A 21,415-nucleotide genomic window follows, 5' to 3' on the forward strand; every position below is an offset into this window, starting at 1 on the left:
AGCATTTTGCTTTCAGTATTTTCATACTCTTCGCCTTCTGTCTCAGGCATGCCCTTTATCAACAGGTTGTTTCGCCTCATTCTATTGTTAAGATCATCAACTACGTTTCCAAGGTCATTGCTTGTGCTTGCAACCACAGATTTGACTTCAGTAATCGCCCCATGAACAGAACATACATTTGCCTTAATGCCGGACGCTCCACTCATATTCTGTTCAATGACATCAATCCGCGATTTAATGTCAAAAACATTGCGCTTTATTTCTTCCAACGTGGCTGTCGTGGCCTTGAAATTTTGGTCGTTTTCAGCAATGAAGTCTTTCAGCAAGGTCAGAACGCCCTCTACCTTTCCAGGTCCAGGATTGGCCTCAATGTCACCAGCAGAGAGGAGAAGCAGCGCTAAGCATACAGATGCTAGTACATAAGAAGGTCGTGGTAAAAGAGTGCGAAGTAGAGCGGAAACGGCATTTGCTTGAACAGTTAATGCACTGCAGCGATGTGAAGATGGTTGAAAGGTGCCAATACGAGCACGGTACGTGTTCACATCAATGCCCCTTTTGCAAGGTGCGCTTACATGTTGCAAACAGCCAACATACCAAAACGGGATCAGCGGTCACAAAGTACTAACAAATATAGCTACAAAGGAAAAAAACAGAACCATACCTACAACAAAGCATGAACAACTTAGTCAAATGTTTTAGGGGAATCCCCCAAGGTGGAGTAGATTTTGTAATAAGGGAGTAATTACTCATTGGCATCCACCCGAACGCAGTCATACGGCTACAAAGGAAAGCTATACAGCCTTATTACAAAAGCTATACTCCCTTATTACAAAATCTACTCCACCTTGGGGGATTCCCCTAAAACATTTGACCAACACAGTTCCGACTTTGAGTTATTGATCAATTCGCTCTCGTCCTACCATAAGCTTGCCGTCCTGGTTAGCTCAATTGGTAGAGCGACTGCTCCGGTGTAGCGGTGGTCCTGGGTTCGAACCCCGGACCAGGACGAATTTTTCTTTAACTACGAAGTTTCTGAGAAAGCTGTATAGCTTTCCTTTGTAGCCGTATGGCTGCGTTCTGGTGGATGCCAATGAGTAATTACTCCCTTATTACAAAATCTACTCCACCTTGGGGGATTCCCCTAAAACATTTGACCAACACAGTTCCGACTTCGAGTAATTGATCAATTCGCTCTCGTCCTACCATAAGCTTGCCGTCCTGGTTAGCTCAATTGGTAGAGCGACTGCTCCGGTGTAGCGGTGGTCCTGGGTTCGAACCCCGGACCAGGACGAATTTTTCTTTAACTACGAAGTTTCTGAGAAAGCTGTATAGCTTTCCTTTGTAGCCGTATGGCTGCGTTCGGGTGGATGCCAATGAGTAATTACTCCCTTATTACAAAATCTACTCCACCTTGGGGGATTCCCCTAAAACATTTGACCAACACAGTTCCGACTTCGAGTTATTGATCAATTCGCTCTCGTCCTACCATAAGCTTGCCGTCCTGGTTAGCTCAATTGGTAGAGCGACTGCTCCGGTGTAGCGGTGGTCCTGGGTTCGAACCCCGGACCAGGACGAATTTTTCTTTAACTACGAAGTTTCTGAGAAAGCTGTATAGCTTTGCTTTGTAGCCGTATGGCTGCGTTCGGGTGGATGCCAATGAGTAATTACTCCCTTATTACATGAACAACTTAACACGTGTCACCAGTGGCGGCAAATCCCAAGGGTTCGGCGGCTGTCCGTTCCTTTTATATGTCTATGTGGCGCGGCAAGCAGCGTTGACGTCACGAAGACGATGGCAGCGGCGCTGTCACCACCAAGGGCTTGCTTGCAGGTCGATAAGGTGCAGATACCAGAACTGATGTGCTGCTGACTGGCAGCGACAAAGGTGACGACGTTCTCGGCAGGAGCTGGATACCTACAACAAAGCAGGAACAACTTAACACGTGTCACCAGTGGCCGCAAATCCCAAAGGTCCGGCGGCTGTCCGTTCCTTTTGTATGTCCAGGTGGCGCAGCAAGCAGCGATGACGTCACGAAGACGATGGCAGCGCCACTGTCACCACCAAGGGCTTGCTTGCAGGTCGATAAGGTGCAGATAGCAGAAATGATGTGCTGCTGACTGGCAGCGACAAAGGCGACGACGTACTTGGCAGGAGCTGGATACCTACAACAAAGCAGGAACAACTTAACACGTGTCACCAGTGGCCGCAAATCCCAGGAACAACTTAAGACGTGTCACCAGTGGCCGCAAATGCCAGGGTTCAGTGAGGAGATCCAAAAGAAGGTAAAGTGGGGTCAAGGTAATGAATTAACTTTGATTGCCATGGTAATGATTTAACTTTGGGTAAAAATTCAGGGGAATTGAAGGTGTAATTATAAATAAAAATAAAAATAAAATGAATTGGAAAAAATAAACGGGCGGAAAGATTAGAGCACTGAATACAAGAAAAAATTGCTGAGAGAATTAGCAATGTGGAAATATTGGATACCATTAGCAAGGAAATCTGCCGGTAGCAATTATGTAATTGTGGAGGTAATCGCGAACTTGATGCAATGCGAAACCTCTGGCGCTAGCATGGAAGGAGAAAAGAAGCGGAATCGACAAAGTGAGTCCCATTCGACTAATTGGAATTTCTAGATACGTCCTTCTCTAATGTGCAAACCTCCGGCAATAGAGTAGGAAATACTCCAATGTTTCCACGTCTCCACAAGTCGCGCAAATGTTTGAGGGCCTGAACCCGCATCTGCATAAGTAAAAATATAAGCGGGGGACTCTGCACCGCATGAGAGTCATCGCTACTTCACACTGCCGGGATTTACATGCACGAACCTTCCATGGGTACAGGAGATGTTGATAGTCAACGGTAGAGAGCAAGGGATCGTTGCAGCGGGCGGTAATATACTGAAAGCGCTGAAAGCGAGACATTCTGGAAAGGATGACATTAGGGACGCTACAGGCGACCGGTGCATTGAGAGCTGATTTTGCTAAGACGTCTGCTGCATCGTTTTGAAAAATACCGCAGTGACCGGGGATCCAACGAAGCGCACCTTTTTCACCCATCCAGGAATGAAAGACTTTAGTGAGCGGCTCAAGAGATCGCCCCGTTTGGACTCCAGCGCCAACAAAGCAGAGAGGCTACCTGAGAGGAATATAACCTGGGAGACATTGGGGGGAATCTTTAAAGCAGCCAGGGCAAGAGCCATATTGCGTTAGTTACGCGGTAGCTACGTGGGAAGACGAAGTTTTTCTACGTCAGAACGCTGTTCTTTCGCCTCATCAGTTTTTTCTAGTTTACACCATTATCGTGAAGGCGCTGTTCCTTTTGAGATGATGATGGAAGTGGACTCTTCTGGGCCTCTTGTGGAGCCCAGTGGGTCAGCTGCTGCCGCCCAGGGGAAATGTCTCAGCCACCAGAGCGACTCAAGTATCCAGGCTACCACGCTGTACTCGGCCGGTAGCGATGATTCCTCGGTTGACGACGGCTTCATCAGGGTCCTGAGCAAGAAGGCGAAGCGAAGACTGCGCAGAGATGAGGACTAACCGTCGTCGAGCACGTCCACGATCACCACGGAGCGAGCAGCACCGGTACTTAATGTCATGTTTGTGCCAGAGTCTCCTATGGGTAAGCTCAACCACATCAACTGGCAAGCCACGTCTGTGTCTCTTCAGGTTCGCGACCCAGGAGCGATCAGAGATGTGAGGGTGAATCGTTATGGGAGCGTCGTCGCTATTGATGTCGCGGACCGGAACGCGCTTGAAATTTTGAGCAACATCAAAACGCTCGGCGGCATGAGCGTTCGTTCCCATGCCGTTCAAAGCAGCTGCACTACGGCAGGCGTTATTTACGACGTCGATGTGTCCGTCTGCGACTCTGACCTGTCCATTCTGATCCGACCATTTACCGACGGCGTAGCCGTACTGCAAGCTCAGCGCCTTGGGAGGACAAAGTGCATCAAGCTTATTTTCTAAGGGGACTGTATTCCAACGTACAGCCCCCGTCAAATGTATACAACCCAAGGGTTTTGCTGCTAAGCTGTTTAGCGGTGATCCCTAGCACAATCAGCAGTCCAAAGCTTGGCAGGGCTGAGGACGCGAAGCCATTCCTCTTTCGATAGATTACTGCACGAGGTATGCTAAAGGCCTCACAAGCAAACCTCTTGGGCCATATATTTTCGACGAGGGTTGTGCGTGAATGTTGGGCACTTCAGACACATAGTTAGTAGTTTCGTCCGAAGTCTCTCCAGTGCCAGAAATGCATGAAGAGTGGGCACGTGAGCAGCATGTGCAATTTCTCTATCGTGTGCCCATGGTGCTCTGTGCCACAAAGCGGCGATGAAGGCCGGGCAACATTCTTGAAGTGCGCCAACTGCCGTGGTCCTAACGACACTGCCTCAGAAGGCGGTCCTCGCCTGAAAAAGGAACAGGCGATACTAGACAGCTTTGGCTGTGCGTCCGGAAATGCATTGCGTACGCAACGGGCGCACCTTACGCCGTGCTGTCGCTCATGCTGGCAACGACAGATTTAGTTGAGTGTGGCTAGCCCAGCGCCCGAGAAGCGCAACATTCTGTTACGCCATCTGGTGACAGCAAGTCAAAGCTTCTGAACTGCGTGCCGAAGAAACTTTTTTTTTTTTCATTTTATTGATGACAGTGAGAGGAGCACTTTGCCAGGGGTCGCTGCCATGACGACGGTGCCCTCCATACGTAGCTAGGCTCAACAGCCACAAATCTGTCAGTTTATCTAGAAATGATGAGTATTTCTCACATATATCATTACGGACGGGGGAGAATGAGTAAAATGAAAGCGAATGCAACCATTCAGAGCGAGCTATCGCGTCGAAAATTGCAGCGGCGATGCAGTATTAGGTTAGAAACGGGCGGCAGGACGCCGCCATGTTGTCGACGTTAACCTCGCAAGCAACGCGAACATCACAACGCAGAGTCCGCTGGCTTGCGTACGTACGCAAGACGCAGGGCTTGCGCTTGCGTTTTGCGCATGCGCACTACCATCCCTGCAAGCTTCTTGTGTGCGCTAAGCCTTTGCGCACACACAACTAAAACTGCGTGGAATTCTGTCTTATTTGTTTTAGCAGACAGTTTTAGTTGTGTGTGCGCAAAGGCTTAGCGCACACACAACTAAAACTGTCTGCTAAAACAAATAAGACAGAATTCCACGCACATAGAGGCCGCCGCAAAGGAGCGAAGACGTCGTCACCCTTGTCGAAAATGTTCAAAGAACGCAGTGGCTGTTTGGAAAGATGGTCTAGATAATTCTCCCACTTATCTTTCCCCTCCACATGCCGCTCTAAAGGACGGGAGCCATATGACTGACGAAGCAAGGATGGTTGTTGCAGACGTGCGTTGGCCATCCCTACCAGAACTACACGCACCCGCAGTGTCCAAACAGGTACTGCGCAGCCAAGCTTGTCCCTAGCCTATAGCTAATGAAGCACCACCAGGCCAAACTCCATCCAAAGGCCGCGACCCTCAAGTACTTCGCCATCGGTACCGAAGCACTGTATTGTGCTGACCCTACTGATTGTCGGGCACTAAACCAGGAATCGCACCTCGTCGAATACGAGCAAGTTATTGCCATCATGAACACGCTCATCAACACCATGTGTGTGCTGATTTCTAACCTGCACACGCCAGCTGTACGAGAGGCACTGCACGTGCTGAACGCGATCATATTGTCCCTTGGAGCGATTCAGTAGCGGATAAAATGGCTCCCCCAGCCTCATCGTTCCGAGAAGTCAGGATGGCTCACTTTACAATCGACTTTATCAACCCCAACAGCCTTGCTTCATGGTGGAAAGTCTGTGTGCCATGCGACTGATCTGTGTTTGGCGGTGAAGGACGAACGCTGTGTTGTACTGAGGTCGCAGTGCTCGGCAGCCCTCAAGGTGTGCAGGCTTCTGCTGCGGTGGCCTGATTTTCAGCGCTCGTATCTAATGGTGTCTTCGGCTGACACGCACTGCCTCCGTGCCGGTGCGCAGGAAGTGATGTCAAATACTGCACGAGTGGCACGTCTCCTTGCACATCAGCTGAACGTGCGAAACACTCGCAGAGTGCCGTTGCTCTTCCTGCCGTCTGTTAACCGAGGCTTCCGAGACCCTCGATATTCTCAGAGGCTATTCCTACGAGCGGCCGACGCCAACGAGAGCAGTCAACAGTTTGTACAATTAGCAACAGCCTCTTCAGAACAATGCAGTACCGCGCTTTTGCGTTCATAGAATCGGCGGGAAACGCGGGACCCACGAGCCTGCTCGTGAGATACTGCGATTAACTATGGGGGCGTAACTTTGTAAGACACCACTCCAAGGCGTTATGCTTGCCGGTTTCAGCAGGTGATTCGCAATCCGCTAAGCGCCCCACATTGTCGTTTTATTAATATCCTTTAACCTGCGCATACGTTGGCAAAAAGCTCCATGTTATAAAGTGCAGGCATGCTGGATGAACAACATATGCCGTTCGCTGCAAGAGCCAAGGCAGAACTTGCAAGACAAACCTTTAATTTCCTCATAACTGAAGGCACATGCTTGCCGGCCGGTGGCTGCGTGATTGCAGCGCGAATAAATGCATTGCAGCTGCTGTAATATTCAACATTTTTTTTAAAATGTGCCCACTTGTAATGATTCGTCCGTTTTTCCTCTTCGTCGATGCTGCGTCAACCAACGAGCGTGAACAGCGTCGTCTGCTAGCGCGCGCTGCACGACGGGATTGCACCGCGCTCCACCGTCGGTCTCCACGGTGGCGCGGTGGCACGCACGCGTGTCGTGCTCGTCCCACCCGAATGTATGGCACTGCACCAGTGGCATCCAGCCGAACGTGGGGCACCGCACGAGTGCGTAGAAAACTCCACGAGTGCCGTCAGCCGAAGACACCATAAGCTTGGTGTGCTTCATGCAGACAGCATTTCTCTTTTCGCTTTTCCTTTTACGCTGCTCTTCCCCCCCCCCCCCCTCTTCCGGTGCAGGGTAGCCAATTGAATACCCTTCCGGTAGCCCCCTTGCTTTTTGCTATCTATGTTCTCGCTCTCGTTCTCTCTGCGCGGCTATCTTTTCACCAGTGCTTCACCTGTTGTTTGCAACTTTCTTTATGAATAAGAAAGTGACGGGATCTCTCTCTTTATAATTATTATCTCACTTGTTTCGTGTAATTTCTGGCTTTCATTTATTATCAGTGCCTTTAAGTTTGTGTTGCTTAGGTATTTTGTTTCTCAGTCCACCTTGAGAAAGAACAGTCCGCGAGCATGCACTGTTGTATTTTTAAATATAACGCGTCTACTGGAACTCAATCTTTATGGAAGCTAAGGGTGATCTTTTCGGCCACTTGCCGATGACTACAGAGAATGGCACGATGTTGATGAACAGTTATTACTATTAGGGTGCTTTAAGTGATAATGACCATCATCGTAGTGTCACTGCGATGACCGAAAACTTCCTTCGACTTGCGCCGTGTGCGAGGCAACATGCATTAGCGATTTCGAACTCACGTTGGAACCGATGACTAATGGTGTCTTCGCCTGATACGCACTGCCTCCGTGCCGGTGCGCAGGAAGTGACGTCAAATACTACACGAGTGGCACGTCTCCTTGCACATCAGCCGAACGTGCGAAACACTCGCAGAGTGCCGTTGCTCTTTCTGCCGTCTGTTAACCGAGGCCTCCGAGATCCTCGATGATCTCAGAAACTATTCCTACGAGCGGCCGACGCCAACGAGCATAGTCAACAATTTGTATAATTAGCAACAGCCTCTTCAGAACAATGCTCAGTACAGCGCTTGTAACAGAATTTGATAGAATCGGCGGGAAACGCGGGACCCACGAGTCTGTTCGTGAGATACTGCGATTAATTATGGGAGCGCAGGTTTGTACGAATCCACACCAAGGCGTTATGCTTGCCGGTTTCGATGCATACGCCTTTAGAGCTTCATCTAGAGTAAGTTCCGAATATATCAGCAGGTGATTCTCAATCCGCTAAGCGCCCCACGTTGTCGCTTTATTGATTTAATTTAACCTGTGCATACATTGGCTAAAAGTACGATGGTATAAAGTGCAGGCATGCCGGATGAACAGCATATGCCGTTCGCTGGAAGAGCTAAGGCAGAACATGCAAGACTAAAAATATTGACAAACCTTTAATTTCCTTATAATGGAAGGCACATGACTCGCCGGCCGGTGGCTGCGTGATTGCAGCGCGAATAAGTGCATTACAGCTGCTACAATATTCAACATTCCTTTAAAATGTGCCCACTTGTAATGCGTCGTCCGTTTTTCCTCTTCGTCGATGCTGTGTTAACCGACGAGCGTGAACAGCGTCGTCTGCTAGCGCGCGCTGCACGACGGGATTGCACTGCGCTCCACCGTCGGTCTCCACGGTGGCGCGGTGGCGCGCTCGCGTGTCGTGCTCTTCCCACCCGAATGTACGGCACTGCACGAGTGGCATCCAGCCGAACGTGGGGCACCGCACGAGTGCGTAGAAAACTGCACGAGTGCTGTCAGCCGAAGACACCATAAGACAGTATCTAAGCCCAGAGCAGAGAAATAGCCGCACTGTCTTGTACCGTGAAAAGCAAGAGATCGCAGTTGCCAAAAAGAACAAGGACCAGCATAACGAACCTTTTCTTCAATTGTTTCAGTTATACTACCCTCCCCGCCTACTGGCTGATTCCGCTTATGACATCGCTTTAGCCAAAGATAAAGAGCGAAAAAAATCAATACGAAACGGAACTGGAATGGAGTCTTTATATTATCCGGCCCAGTTCTGAATACGAACCGCTCTTGGCAGAACCTGCTTGACTGCGATTGCTTTTACGGGCGTAGTTCGCCGCTCCAGCTGAGACAGAGTATTGTTCAAGGACTCTGCCAGGTGCTCGAAAACCCATCTGCGCGAGGGATAGCGGAATCTCCGTCATTGGAACGGCGAAGACAATAGCAACCATCGCCTGATGAAAAGAGATGCTGTACGGTGTTCTTGTGCTCCTCATATGACGAATACTTCCTGCGTATAACACTCGGCCTGAGCGGCGAGGAATTCAGGCGGCGCGAAGGAGCACTCTTCCTTTGTACATCTGCCTCTCTGGTTGAGTTGCGCCGACCGTATTGTCTGGTCCCCACTGCACGAACTTGTTGAGAAAGAGCGAAGTCGGAAGAATTACAAATTTACCATTGAACAGAAATTTTATCCCGAGCCAGGTTGGGACCGAGTGCTTAAGGAAGTGTCCATGTGCCTGGAACCTTGCCGCAATTATCAGCAACGTTAAACAACTAAAGAGGCACTTGGCACAAATTTGCGAAGTAGACAACGCGCAGTGGGCGGAAAGCGCAAAAAAGTTGCTTGATAGAGGGTGATTCGCGCCACAACAAATACCGAGCCTCGGCGGACACAAATCACAGATCTGCACACTTCCCTGCGGTTCTTAGTGGTCGCCTGTTCAATTGTTGTCAAAGTAGAATGCATAGCAAGCAAATTTTAATTGATATCGAATTTCATCTAGCCGATGACTTCGCGCGTGAAATTCTTCTTTTAGTCGCATTTGTTTGCTAGGCTATCTGTTTTTACGTGAAGAGTGCATAGCAGCAACACATTTACCACGAAGATTAAAACTTGCTCAAAAAATGGCCTTCACTTACAATTCCATTTGCCCAGGGAAATACTAGCGCCATAAAGAAGAGTCCCAGAAACGGTCCTGTTGCGCTGTTGTAGAAAACCATAATTATCTGCAAAATACGACAAAAAAAAACACGAGTTGAAGAAAGCAAACGGTCACAATTTCTTCCTAGATGTTCTGCCACGCTCGCTCGCTTAAAGCGGATGGGAGCAGAAAATATGGAAAGTAAAGGAATAAAAATTCAGGTCACTGTCGCCGCACAGTAGGTATGCATGCAGCGGTTCCTCTCCAAGACGCCCCCGTACGCGGTATGGTTGTTGCTATCACTGGTTTGACAACAAATCGACGCTTGGCGGGACCGAAACCGGTCGCACACAATGCGTACTATCAAATAACAAGCCAAAGGGACAACCAAAATGCGAACCGCAAAATAAAATATGCATTAGGAAGGCCTGTGTGGCATTACCGAGTGCCGATGAGGGCGCTTCGAATATGATAACAAATGCCGGTTGTGTTCTGCCTCCGTTCGTCGTTATTATTTTGGCGTGAGCGTTCGAATACTTTCGCCCGCACAATATTTGCCATTGATTGTACGTGAGTGAACTGCTCATCCAGAAAGTGGCTTGTTCAGGTTTCGGTCCCCCGTCACAGTTCTTCGTATCATTTGTCCACACGCCTTGAAAGCTAGTGCTAAGGTTGGGAATATTTTTCAGAAAAACATCCGTATCTAAGTGACTCATCATTAAGCATTAATTTCACCAAATTCATCAATAAACAAAACGAGCGCTATTAACCTTTACAACATGATTGGGTAAAAATCACAGACTGGCACAGTTTTTCAGTGGGTTGCCGAACAGCTATTATTTATGTGTTTCGCCTGTTGTCATGAGAATAAGTTCACAAGAGGTGGCCAGGCGGAATGTGCGGACTCTTTCGAATCCCACAAGATTTCTTTTGCTCTCGCCGAATTCACTAGTATTTCACTGGACGCCGTTGAATTTTGGCAGTTTCTATAGCTTCCATGGCAGTATATTTGGTTGTTTTGAATCGAGTTAAACATTTTTGGACGTGTAGAAAATTATACTTCAAAATTGTCTGATGCTTTTGCAGCTGAAGTACTCTTTAAACAGTGTTCAGAACCGTGGCTGCAAGCTTGTAACGACTGCACCCGAAATGGTTCATAGTAACAAGAAGTTTGTTGGGCAGTGCCTGAGCGACCTAGGGAAGTTAGGTCAGGATTGCTGTCGTCTTTGTAGCAATTCATTTTTATTTTCAGTGTTCAGGCTGAGTCACTGTGGTATAGGCGTGCGTTTAAGAGCAAAGCTCACTTCCCTCGCTGCAAACTGACGCACTCTCATCCACGTAAAAAGCTCACCTTTGCTGCTGAACCCAAATGAGGCGCTGCGATGGCATACGCTGTCATGGCCCCACCAACAACTAGAGCTGTAAACATGAAACAAATATTTAACGACAAGTATAGTGTTCATTGGCGCTGGATGCGATGCAAAACATCAGGCTATCGGACGTCTGGGCCGATGGCGTCGTAAAAATTGTATTTCATTTCGTTCATTCATTGTTTCCTAGGGGCCGAAGGCGATATAAGTGGGGTATATTTTTGTTGCTTTAAATGTGGAAGGAAAAGTACGAACCGGAATAAAAATAATACAAAACGCAGATGACTCAATTCATTTTTGATAACTAATAAGTTGTCCAATGCGAGAAAACGATATAAACATCGTAAAGAAGATAATTCCTTGCAGGCGCAATTTTCTATGCACATCAGGTACAAATTTTTTTCGTCTAATAGTATCGTCAGGTCCCAAGAAAAATAATATGCAAGTTTTTCAGCGCAGAATGTCAGGGGTTAGTTTTTACCCGGGGCGTGCAAAGTTTTGTACAAGGTGTCATAATTGATGGAAACAGCAGCCTCGAAATGCTACAGCCTGTCATGTAAACACTCCCGGGAGCGTAGAATCAATTTCTGTCTCAAAGGTGGACATCACGGTTTAAATTTCGAGAGAAAGAGTGATGTTGCTATTGCTGACAAAGTTTGTATGCATAAAAACCGTGGGCGACGTGCTACCCCCTTACTGTTTCACGAAATATTTACAGCGTTCTCTATATGGCATAAAAATACATATTTCCGGCATTAAGGATGGTAAATTCACACGTGACAAGGAAATAATTGCTAGGTGCACCATACTTTGAGAATAAAGTTACGAGTTCGATTTGTACACAGTCGTGCATAAAGCGGCATACAGGATTAAAAATATGCTGGGCAAAAATACGATGAGAGTTCTTTGTAGGGTGATTATCTTTTAGGTGAAGTGACTTGTTGGCTCCTGGTGTAAGATTTTCTAGATCTTAGGACGTGGCTATATTTTAAGGTAGAGAATTTGATATGGCTAATGCGTGAGGAATTATGGAACTACTCACGACTGGAGCGCACGTGGGAATGCGTGCAAAGGGCTGGACTCGTGACCTGAACTTTTATTTTTTTATAGCACTTTGCACCTATGCGGTGGGTTTTAACAAAACTATGAAACAGGCACAGGTGAGATCTGGGGCGACGTGATGCGGAAGTTCATAACTAATCCTCAACAGCCGCTCCCTTTCTCCTAGGGCAGCATGCGCAGGCACCGCTAGCGGAAGTGCATTGCCACAGATAGGCGCTACATCGAGAAACATGGTTAACTTTTATTTCAGTGTGATGTCGATCACCTCCATAAATTAACCCTAAGTAACTGCTGGGCGGTTAAGTTACGACATGCCGTTCTCGAAACCATAAACAGTCAACCACACAGTTAACCCTATGGCGTCCAGTATGTGATACCCCCCCATGCATTACATACCGAACAATGTAGCCCGGTTGAGGATCTTACCTATTCCTTTTGTTACTGCCGCAGAATGCTTTTCGTCCACGTTGAAAAATCTCGCTACGACATCGACGTAAATGACAGCCGCTTGAGAGTTGATCAGCGAAGATATGGTGCTGCAAAGATATATTGTACAAGATTGTGGGAGTACAGCCACGTAACGAAGGACCATAGGATTAGTTATCTCTATACTGAAACTTAACGTTCTTCAGATTACTGATTACAATTGTCATTGCCAATACTTTTGATGAATGTACTTTCATTTTATTACATGATGGCAACAAATGGCGGAACAATGTGCTACACATATCAGGACCACGTAATGAAGTTATAATTAAACCGGCTCTCTGCTTGGTCCCACAGACAGTGGGACCAAGCAACCCGCGTCACCACACAGACAGACAGTTGCCACCCGCGTCGCCAGACAGACAATGGCGAAATCTTTGGCTGGGGGTCGTAATGCTAGCCCAACAGTAGTGCAAGTGATATGCTGAAGGTAATATTCCTGCTGCTGTTGTTGTTTTCTTCCTCAAGGAGTTAATAGTGCGTACCCATTGCAAGGGATTGGCCAAGGCACAGGCGGCGACTGACAGATACTCAGAAATCAATATTCCTCTGTGCACGAAATCACCAGCCTTCTTTTTTTTTCTTTCTCACTCCTAGCATGGCGATCTGTCATTAGCAAATGAATGAACACTATAAGTATACCAACGACGCCTTTTATCCGAACAACGACCAATTTCGCATGGAAGACTTTCCTCGATAAAAGTGCTGGCCAATTGCTAATAGTTGGTCCATGTTCTTTGCAAGCTGAAATCGTAATGTAAAATTTTACCAACAAATCCTAAGTTTTGCTTGTCAACTGTTTTTTTGCACCCGGCGGAGAAACGTAAAAGACTTATTTGGTTTACATGTCAGCCTGAGCGTTTAACATTCTGAAACAATAATTCATCGACACGTCCTTTCATCGTGACCCGGCAGAGTGATGTCTGCGGCACTACGGAGAATCGAGGCCCACGCAGTTTTTTTTTTTTTTTACAGCCCAGGTGCTCAGGACCCGTTCCCCGGGATTTAGCTGTTGTCGTGGTTGTCACCTGCGAGTGGATAAGAAGGAAAGATAGAAGAGGAGGGCGGGTGAGGAGGAAAGAGCTCCGAAGAAGGTGGCGGGGGAAGAGGCAAGCGAGAAGAGTTTCCTGGAGCGCAACGGGTGTGTCCAAGCTCATTCCCAGCTCGTAGATCACGTGACTGTTCGGCACATCTGATTGGTCGAACTACGAGCTCCTAAGCTGTCTGCATTGGGGAAGAAGAGGACAGAATATGCGAGGTGCAACACACCCAGGATGGCGCAACACATTCAAATGCGGAGCTGTTGCAACACATTAATCAGGAAGCATAATCGCATATAATTCTTAATGCGATAGCATTATAACCCCCTGTAGGAAAAATCTGTCTCGCGCTCTCATTCCCCCGTGTACCTACCCCTTTCCCCCCGCTATCACGGGTAGAGGAGTTCTCTCTGAGGCAGCTGCGGGTCGGAGTGGCCCTTAAGCCTGCAGTTCACCACCAGTGGCGAAGTGAGAAGACTCTTTCACCAGAAAAATGCCCCCACTGCGAAGCACCCGCTTTTGACACCACTGTGCGCCACCTACTGTCGAACATGATCAAAAACTTCGCTAGTCAGCATTCGTGTCCTTCGAGAGGCAGGCATGTCTTCCAATAATGACTCGAAATCCACTTGTGGCTGAAGAAAAGCATTTAAGCTCTTAGTTTATGTGCCTTTTATACAGAAGCATGCTGCATGCTTTTTTGTAACGTTTCATAGCGCTCTTTAGTAACAACACGTTTTATGCCGTGTGGAAAAATTAGCATCACAATTAATAAAAATCTGTCCGTCCGTCTGTTCGCCTGCAAGTGGCAAAGTGGAGAGAAAGGAAATGGCCCTTTTCAGTTTGAGGGGAGATGAGTGAGATGGAAAACGAAGAAGGAACACGGAGAGGTTGGGAGGCGACTTGTGACGGGTGAGGGATAGTGGAAAGCGGGTGCTGCTTGCCACACGGTGATTGACGTACTGGATTACTTCAACAGCACGCATGGTCTGAACCCGTCGGTGCCAGCGGCTGCTCCATCCGGTAGGAGCACTAGAGACTTTTTGCAGAGCGCGTTAGCGGCCAGCGGAGCGAAGCGGACGAGAGGGGACGCCAGTGCGCATGCGCAGAATCCTCAAGGTGCCAGCAGATTTACAGCGCTGCGCGCTCGTCCGCTCGTCTGGTCATCCCAGCGGCGAGTGCCCAGCGAGCGAGCGAGCGAGCGGGGCTTCAGCTTATCTTGACCATCACAGTGTCAAACGTTTTTTTTGTCCAACACGACATACTTGATATTAGATTATAAGAATCACTAATGCTAAAGAAGATACTATAAACACAAATAATGTCTTTCATTAGCAATTTTAGTACAATAAACGCAAGCGTGATTCACATTCATTTCAGCGTAACTCCGCTTTTCACGAAAAAAATCCGAGGATACTTTGGCAACTAAAGTGTTGAGAGGCGAAAGCCGAGGACACTATGCCGTGACGACTTCCGGTGGATGTGACGTCACATGGCCATATCGATACCCAAATTATACATCTTTCGGGTATCTGAATCGTTAATTACGCTTAATTACACATTTTTCCATCTAATTGGACACAAATCCCACGCTTTTCCGGCCATTCTGTGACAATTTTCACTATGCCGTGACGACTTCGGGTGGATGTGACGTCATACCGTTCCCGTGGCTATATCGACGTCCGCGCTTTTTCGACGCAGTTTCGACATTTCTGCCTATAATTAATTAACTAATTAATCTACAGTCATCAAACATGGCTTCTAGGTTCATTTTTTCCTCCTCTATCTCAAGTAACCATTGGTTTTCTTTCCGAGACAAACGCGTGTGACCTGCTTTGTTAGCTGACGACAGTATGAGCCGTTAAAGGCTTTCGCTTTAATAGGTGGGGTAGCACAGCGCTCCGCTCTGCTAAGCTCATTCGGGCGTTTCAGACGCTGCGCTAAAACTCTTTACATGCGCTACGCTACGCTAGCACTCCGCTGGGGCGCTCCCAGCGGAGCGGAACGTAAATCCGCTCAGCTAAAAATCTCTACTAATGCGAACACATACTCTGCCGCACCTATCGGATTGATCGTGTATAATGTTTTACCTTTGTCACTCTGCGAAATTTCGTCATCTTCAAAGCAGATATTGTGGTCCTGGTGACTACCTCAAATTCCATTGAATAAGCGTTTCTTCAACCAGAAACATTTAGATGCCCAGTTATGTGAGCCTCTGCTATATAGACCTATTCGACCAGTGCTTTGCTGCTATTCACGACAGAACGAAAGTAATGAGACAGCTGTGAACATTGACACAGAATTTATGCAAGCAGAGAATAAATTGCTCCAGAAGCCGGGCTATCTGTCATCTTTCCAGCGCACTACAGAATTTCAGCGCTGCCAATACATATTTGGCCCTTTGCGTGGCATTTATACCCCATACACACAGTGGCCACAATTAGGAAATGTTTTCGTCTTCTCAAGAGAAATTTCTAGATTATTATCCTTCCTGGATTTGTAGCTTAGGGCTTTCTGAAGTTCCGCACACCTAAGCGCACTTTCCTTTATATATATTTTTTAAATCAAGCTTGTTAGTATGTAGCAGTACCTGCAACAGTTAACTAATCCAGCCGCTTTCCGCAGTATAATCGGGTTTAGGCCAATCTCTCTCGTGGAAGAACACAGAGGGGCTGAGGCTGTGACTTAATTGGTAATAAGCATAAGAAGCTAAAAAACGTTTGTGACGCTTCCAGAACACAATATACACGAGAACGCACCTTTGGCATCGATGTTATCTCCCTCTGTAAACCGTATGTGTTGTTTTGTTGGGTAAGTATTTTATCACTTAGCAGCTACTTACGAGCGCAGCCAGATTCATGCTAGCGCCTTAGTATGCAGGACCACCCTGGACCCCGATTTGTTTAATGCGTTCATTTTGCTTTCTCGTCGATACACATTCGACGAATGCTCATTTTCATGGCGCCTGCAAGCAAATATTTCCAAACACCCCGAGTCAACTTTCTACAATAGTCGTGTTGGTACTATTTGCACCTTTTGAACGCATATACTTCAAAGATGTGACGAATAGAAGGCAACAACAAACGCAATTCACTCCCGTTCATCCCGTCTTCGCGCTCTTTCGATACAATATGTCCAATCGACCATCCCGCACCGTATCCGTACCAAGTTCTTCATATATGTGTACCTTGTCGCAGCACTGACGACTCCCGCAAGAAACAATCCTGAGAAACAAGGGAATTCTTTAAGGTTCCTCTTGACGTAATAAGGAACAATCTGCAAAATACAGAGGTGAACGCCAAAGGTAATTGCTTTGATTTCTGAGAAATCACAGAACTGGATGAAGTCTCGCTTCACCTGATCGTATGATTTTATTGCGCCCGTCAATAATGGATCGCAGTCGCGGAACCAGTAGATCAGTGCCACACCAAGGCTGGATGCGATCCCATAGTATATTAGCACAAGCATCGTTCCAACTTTTGCAGTCCTGCATAGGGTAGAAATCAAGGATTTATAACATCTTGTAGCAGCCTGCATAGTTTGCAAACCACATGCAGAGCATTACATGAAATTAATATTTCCTTTACCCTAAGCTAATTTGCTATCTGTGGTCGGCTTACCTTTGACCACTCTTACCAATGGCGAGCTGATTGGTGAATGCTACTCCAAGAGAATCACTTTAAGAAGACATAAGTAGCGCGACCAAGACACGGGCAGATAGCACACACACACAGCGCGGTGTTTGTGTGTCCTATCTGTCCATGTGTTTGTCGCGCTACTAATTTCTTCATATAATGCATCAACAAGTCCACGTTTCTACCTTAAGAGCTTCTAGGGGTTTTGCTACCCCTATTGAAAATAATCTATACTAAATTTTTTTTCTTTCCGGTACACTGGAATGCAGCTTTTACATTCTTGACCTGCGTACCGAAATCTGCTGCTTCCCAGCTATTTACTTGAAAAGATCCAAAAATAGCACTAAAATAAGGATATAAAAAACCGACAAACATGGAAAGAATATCTGAATGAGTCTGTGTGGCATACCTTTGTGCTTCTTTCAGATTCCTTGAAGCAAGAAATCTCTGAACAATCATTTGATCAGCACCTCCTCTGTAGACATACATAGTGGACAAACCAATGAGGCATGCCCAGACATTTTCATCCTTCGTAAAATCTAAGCTGTTTCTGCAAGGGAGGAATACGCGTTTTGGCAATTATGAATCACATAGCGATACGTGCCAGCTTTGTGATTTCTGCATCAAGAAGCAGAATATGTCATACTCCCACATGAAGGTCTTGACAGGGAAATCGCTGAAGGGACGCAGGTTCAAGTCCTTCACATGGGCATCGTAAGCGATCTTCACCATAATGGTCGCCGGAGCCAACAGCACTATGCCAGCCTGCGCGCAGTCCGTCCATACAACGCCCCTCAGACCGCCCTAGAATATGAAGGGCTGAAATAAATGCGTATCCTTCTCATCTTTAGGTGCAAACCCTTTCCCTGTATTATGGCAGCGTGTCATATCTGGCCGAGGTTACAGTGATGCTATGCGCATCACGTTAGAGTTTCTTGCCGTGCTATCCTTTCTTGCTGTCTTGTCAGTGTGAGGTTTAGGGCTTTTTTCATCAAACTAAACAGACTGTCAACGGGCAACCGTCATTGGAGTAATAGTTACCGCCATCAGCTCGTTCAGTTCGTGCTGATATCAAAACCGATGACCGGACCCATGGTCATGAAGAAAACTAATCCCGATTGAATCCACGACGCTTTCTTGCTATATGTTATGATTATTTACAAATAGCATTTTTCGTATATGTTGCAGATGAGAAAGAAAAATTTGCAGAAGTTGTGAATTACCAGCTGCTGAATTAAAAATAAGTTTTCCAGAAAATTCGTAAAATGCAAGGATACGTCGAAATTAAGGCCTTAAATCAATCTGCACTCGTTTAAATGCTACGCTAAAGATTAGAAACATCAACTTAATAAGCGCATTTAAACGATGCACTTAACAACTGATTTGTGAATTATAAATTGTGGGACATAAAGACTATGAAGGGCGATTTAGAGGAGGACTCAGCCTGAATCTAGTGCACTTCGTGTTTTTTAACACATGTCTCTTCTGCATTTCGCCGCCACTGAAATTCGCCCGCCGCGCTCGAGATTCGATCCCGCGGCCTTCGGATCAGCAGCAGAACACCAAAGCCACTGAGCCACAGCGGCGAGTGGCTTTGATTGGCGAGTGATTTGATATGGAAGCGCTTAAATAACCTGCTTCGGAGCAAAGATGAAACAACTTGCAAGCTCGAATTGGGGTAACAACGACGGTACAGTTAAACAAATTTATATTATGCGAAATAATAATTTTTTAGCGCTTGGGCCGGAAACAGACTGGGAGTAATGAATTCTCGTCCACTTCCTACAGCGTATTAACTATGTTGTGTTTTTTTCCTACAGCTGTGGCCGATGCCATTTCGGAATTCCAGGTAACAAAAAATTATAAACCGCAAGACGTGAATTACATGGAGGTTATTCCAAATAAATACGTCCTGGACCAGATTGTACCTCTCCTGACTAAACTGCACAACCTAGCTATAGCCCACAGTTGTTTTCCAAAGAAAATGCAGGTCACAAAAGTAGTTTCCCAATATAAAAGAGGTGACAAAGACAACATAAATAACTTTCGCCCAATCTCCATTCGGTCTCTATTTTATAAAGGTATGAAAAAAATAAAGCCCACATAGCTTCACATTTTTTTAACGAAAACGCCCTTATCTCAGTGCAATAATATAGATTTATAAAAGATAAATGCATGAAATCAGCTTTATTAACCGAATAAAAGTTTACCGTTGACGATTTTGAACAGAGGGAGCTTGTTTATTAGAGAGTTTTGAATAGGGTGACCCCATCGTTTTGGAGGGATAGGGGAATAGCGGAGTGCCAGTTCGCATACGCAGAGCGCTAACACCTCTGGGGTCCCTTGGTTAGTGGACGACGATGACCCAAAACCGGTGAAACAGCTCGCCTTGCCCCCAATTTGTCTCTGCCGCTTCACTGTGTCTCGCATTCTCGGCTAATGAATGTTGTACGAAGATCGTTATTTGTCTCAAGACGCCCGCACCACAGAATTCTATGAAACGCCGGAAATTTTAAGACTGCTTCTGGATTCGGATAGCTACTAGACTTAGCGAGTAGACTTTACCTGGTCGCCATGGAGAGACGTCGTCAGAACGCGCGGGATGTTAGGCAAATTGGTGTTGCTTGCTTAAAAAAAATAAATTACTAACCATTGAATTTTGCGTAATACGCTGCTTTTATTACTGATTCCTGCTTTTTGCTCGGGGTGGCATAAATAATGGCCTAAATAAAATTAAATTTACGAGATTTACTACATAACGTTTCAAATTTCAGTAGAAACAGCACCACAATCGTCTAACGTAAACCGGATTGTGCCCGGCTGCAGCCGAATCCGTATTCGAAAACTCTCGCGAGTACATACTGAACGGCCGCCGAGCGTAGCGCCAATGAAGGGCTCCTAAACTTGGTTCCCCTATTTTAAAACTCTCTACTGATTTTGCGAAATCGTTTCTATGTGTGCAGCCTAAAAGTTTTCTGTGTAAGCTGGAGCATGACATTACGGAGTGCTTGGTCTGGTAGATAATCTCCTTTTTCATATCTCGAAAACAGGTAGCAATATGTCAGTCACAACAATCACAATAACAACATTTAAAGTGTCACTTTAGGCGTACCTCAAGGAAGTATTCTTAGGTCTCTGTTATTGACAGTTCATATTTATTATATTTTCCTCGTTCATGCAATCATTTGATTGACTGGTTATGTTGAAGGTTACTGTTATGTTTTTTAGGGTAGCAAACACTGATGATTTAATCTGTTCAGCAAATCACGCAGTGTTATTTCTTTGAAACTGGTCACATGGGAATTATCTACGGCTAAATACTCTTTTGCACTGATAATACCCATGCCAACTATTCAATAAACTCTTTTTAGATGACGAGGCAGTATGCATTGTTGATGAAGTTGAGACGCTTTTTTTGTTGCATTTTCAGAAACCCTGACGTGAACCAAATTTGTTGAACAACCCGCCGCGGTGCCTCAGTGGCTTTGGCGTTCGGTTGCTGATCCCAAGGTCATGGTTTCGGTCCCAGTAGCGTCAGCCGTATTTGGATGAAAGGCAAATACAAAAATGCCCGTTTGCTGAGCGATGTCAGCGCACGTTATAAAAAAAAAAGCACCAGATGACCAAAATTAATTCCGAGTCCACCACTAGAGCGTCCTGACTATGCCATGTGCCGCTTGGTACATGAAGCCCAGCAAATCACAATTAAACACGTTGAACGACTCCGCAGCAAACTTAATAAGGTCCACAGGATGATGTACAGACACCAGCATTTCCTCCCGACAGGAGTGAGACGCTTAATCTATAACACTTTGTTTTTATCTACATCTAACTACTTGATTTATAGCAGGTCAACTCCAGGCAAAGAAGATATGCTGAAACAAAAAACTGTCGGAAGCCTTATGTCACAATATCCATGCCGTGCGCATACATGTGATTATTTCTTTTAGTACAAGTGCTTTGCATGGAATCGTTTTACCGTTTTCCTCGCTTGTGTGCATATCGCTCGTATGTTTTAACGTGTAAACACGACCTACTTACATTGAGAAACCTCCGACGACAAACATATATATACCATGACACTCAGAATGACGCATGGATGGCGTCTCACTGTCGTACCGAGTACAGTCACCAGTCAGAATCTTATCATACTGCTGTTCTACTGATTACTCCTGCGATTTCCCCG

At 46.4% G+C, this 21,415-nt stretch overlaps 1 protein-coding gene across 1 annotated transcript in view; it reads right to left on the reverse strand.

Annotated features, from left to right (window-relative positions):
- The window catches only part of LOC149354197 (sodium-coupled monocarboxylate transporter 2-like), a 71,650-nt gene that overhangs the window by 12,208 nt on the left and 38,027 nt on the right, over positions 1-21,415 (reverse strand). Inside the window, exons 5-11 of the mRNA XM_089577469.1 lie at positions 17,876-18,033; positions 17,639-17,779; positions 16,952-17,081; positions 16,782-16,870; positions 12,495-12,604; positions 10,988-11,055; positions 9,635-9,721 (exon numbers count right to left, since the gene is read on the reverse strand). Of these exons, the coding sequence (XP_089433595.1) occupies positions 9,635-9,721; positions 10,988-11,055; positions 12,495-12,604; positions 16,782-16,870; positions 16,952-17,081; positions 17,639-17,779; positions 17,876-18,033 (783 nt within the window). The remainder of the gene's footprint in view (positions 1-9,634; positions 9,722-10,987; positions 11,056-12,494; positions 12,605-16,781; positions 16,871-16,951; positions 17,082-17,638; positions 17,780-17,875; positions 18,034-21,415) is intronic.

The sequence above is a fragment of the Amblyomma mixtum genome, chromosome 3, assembly GCF_055824585.1.
Source record: "Amblyomma mixtum isolate Tamu chromosome 3, ASM5582458v1, whole genome shotgun sequence".
Taxonomy (NCBI): domain Eukaryota; kingdom Metazoa; phylum Arthropoda; class Arachnida; order Ixodida; family Ixodidae; genus Amblyomma; species Amblyomma mixtum.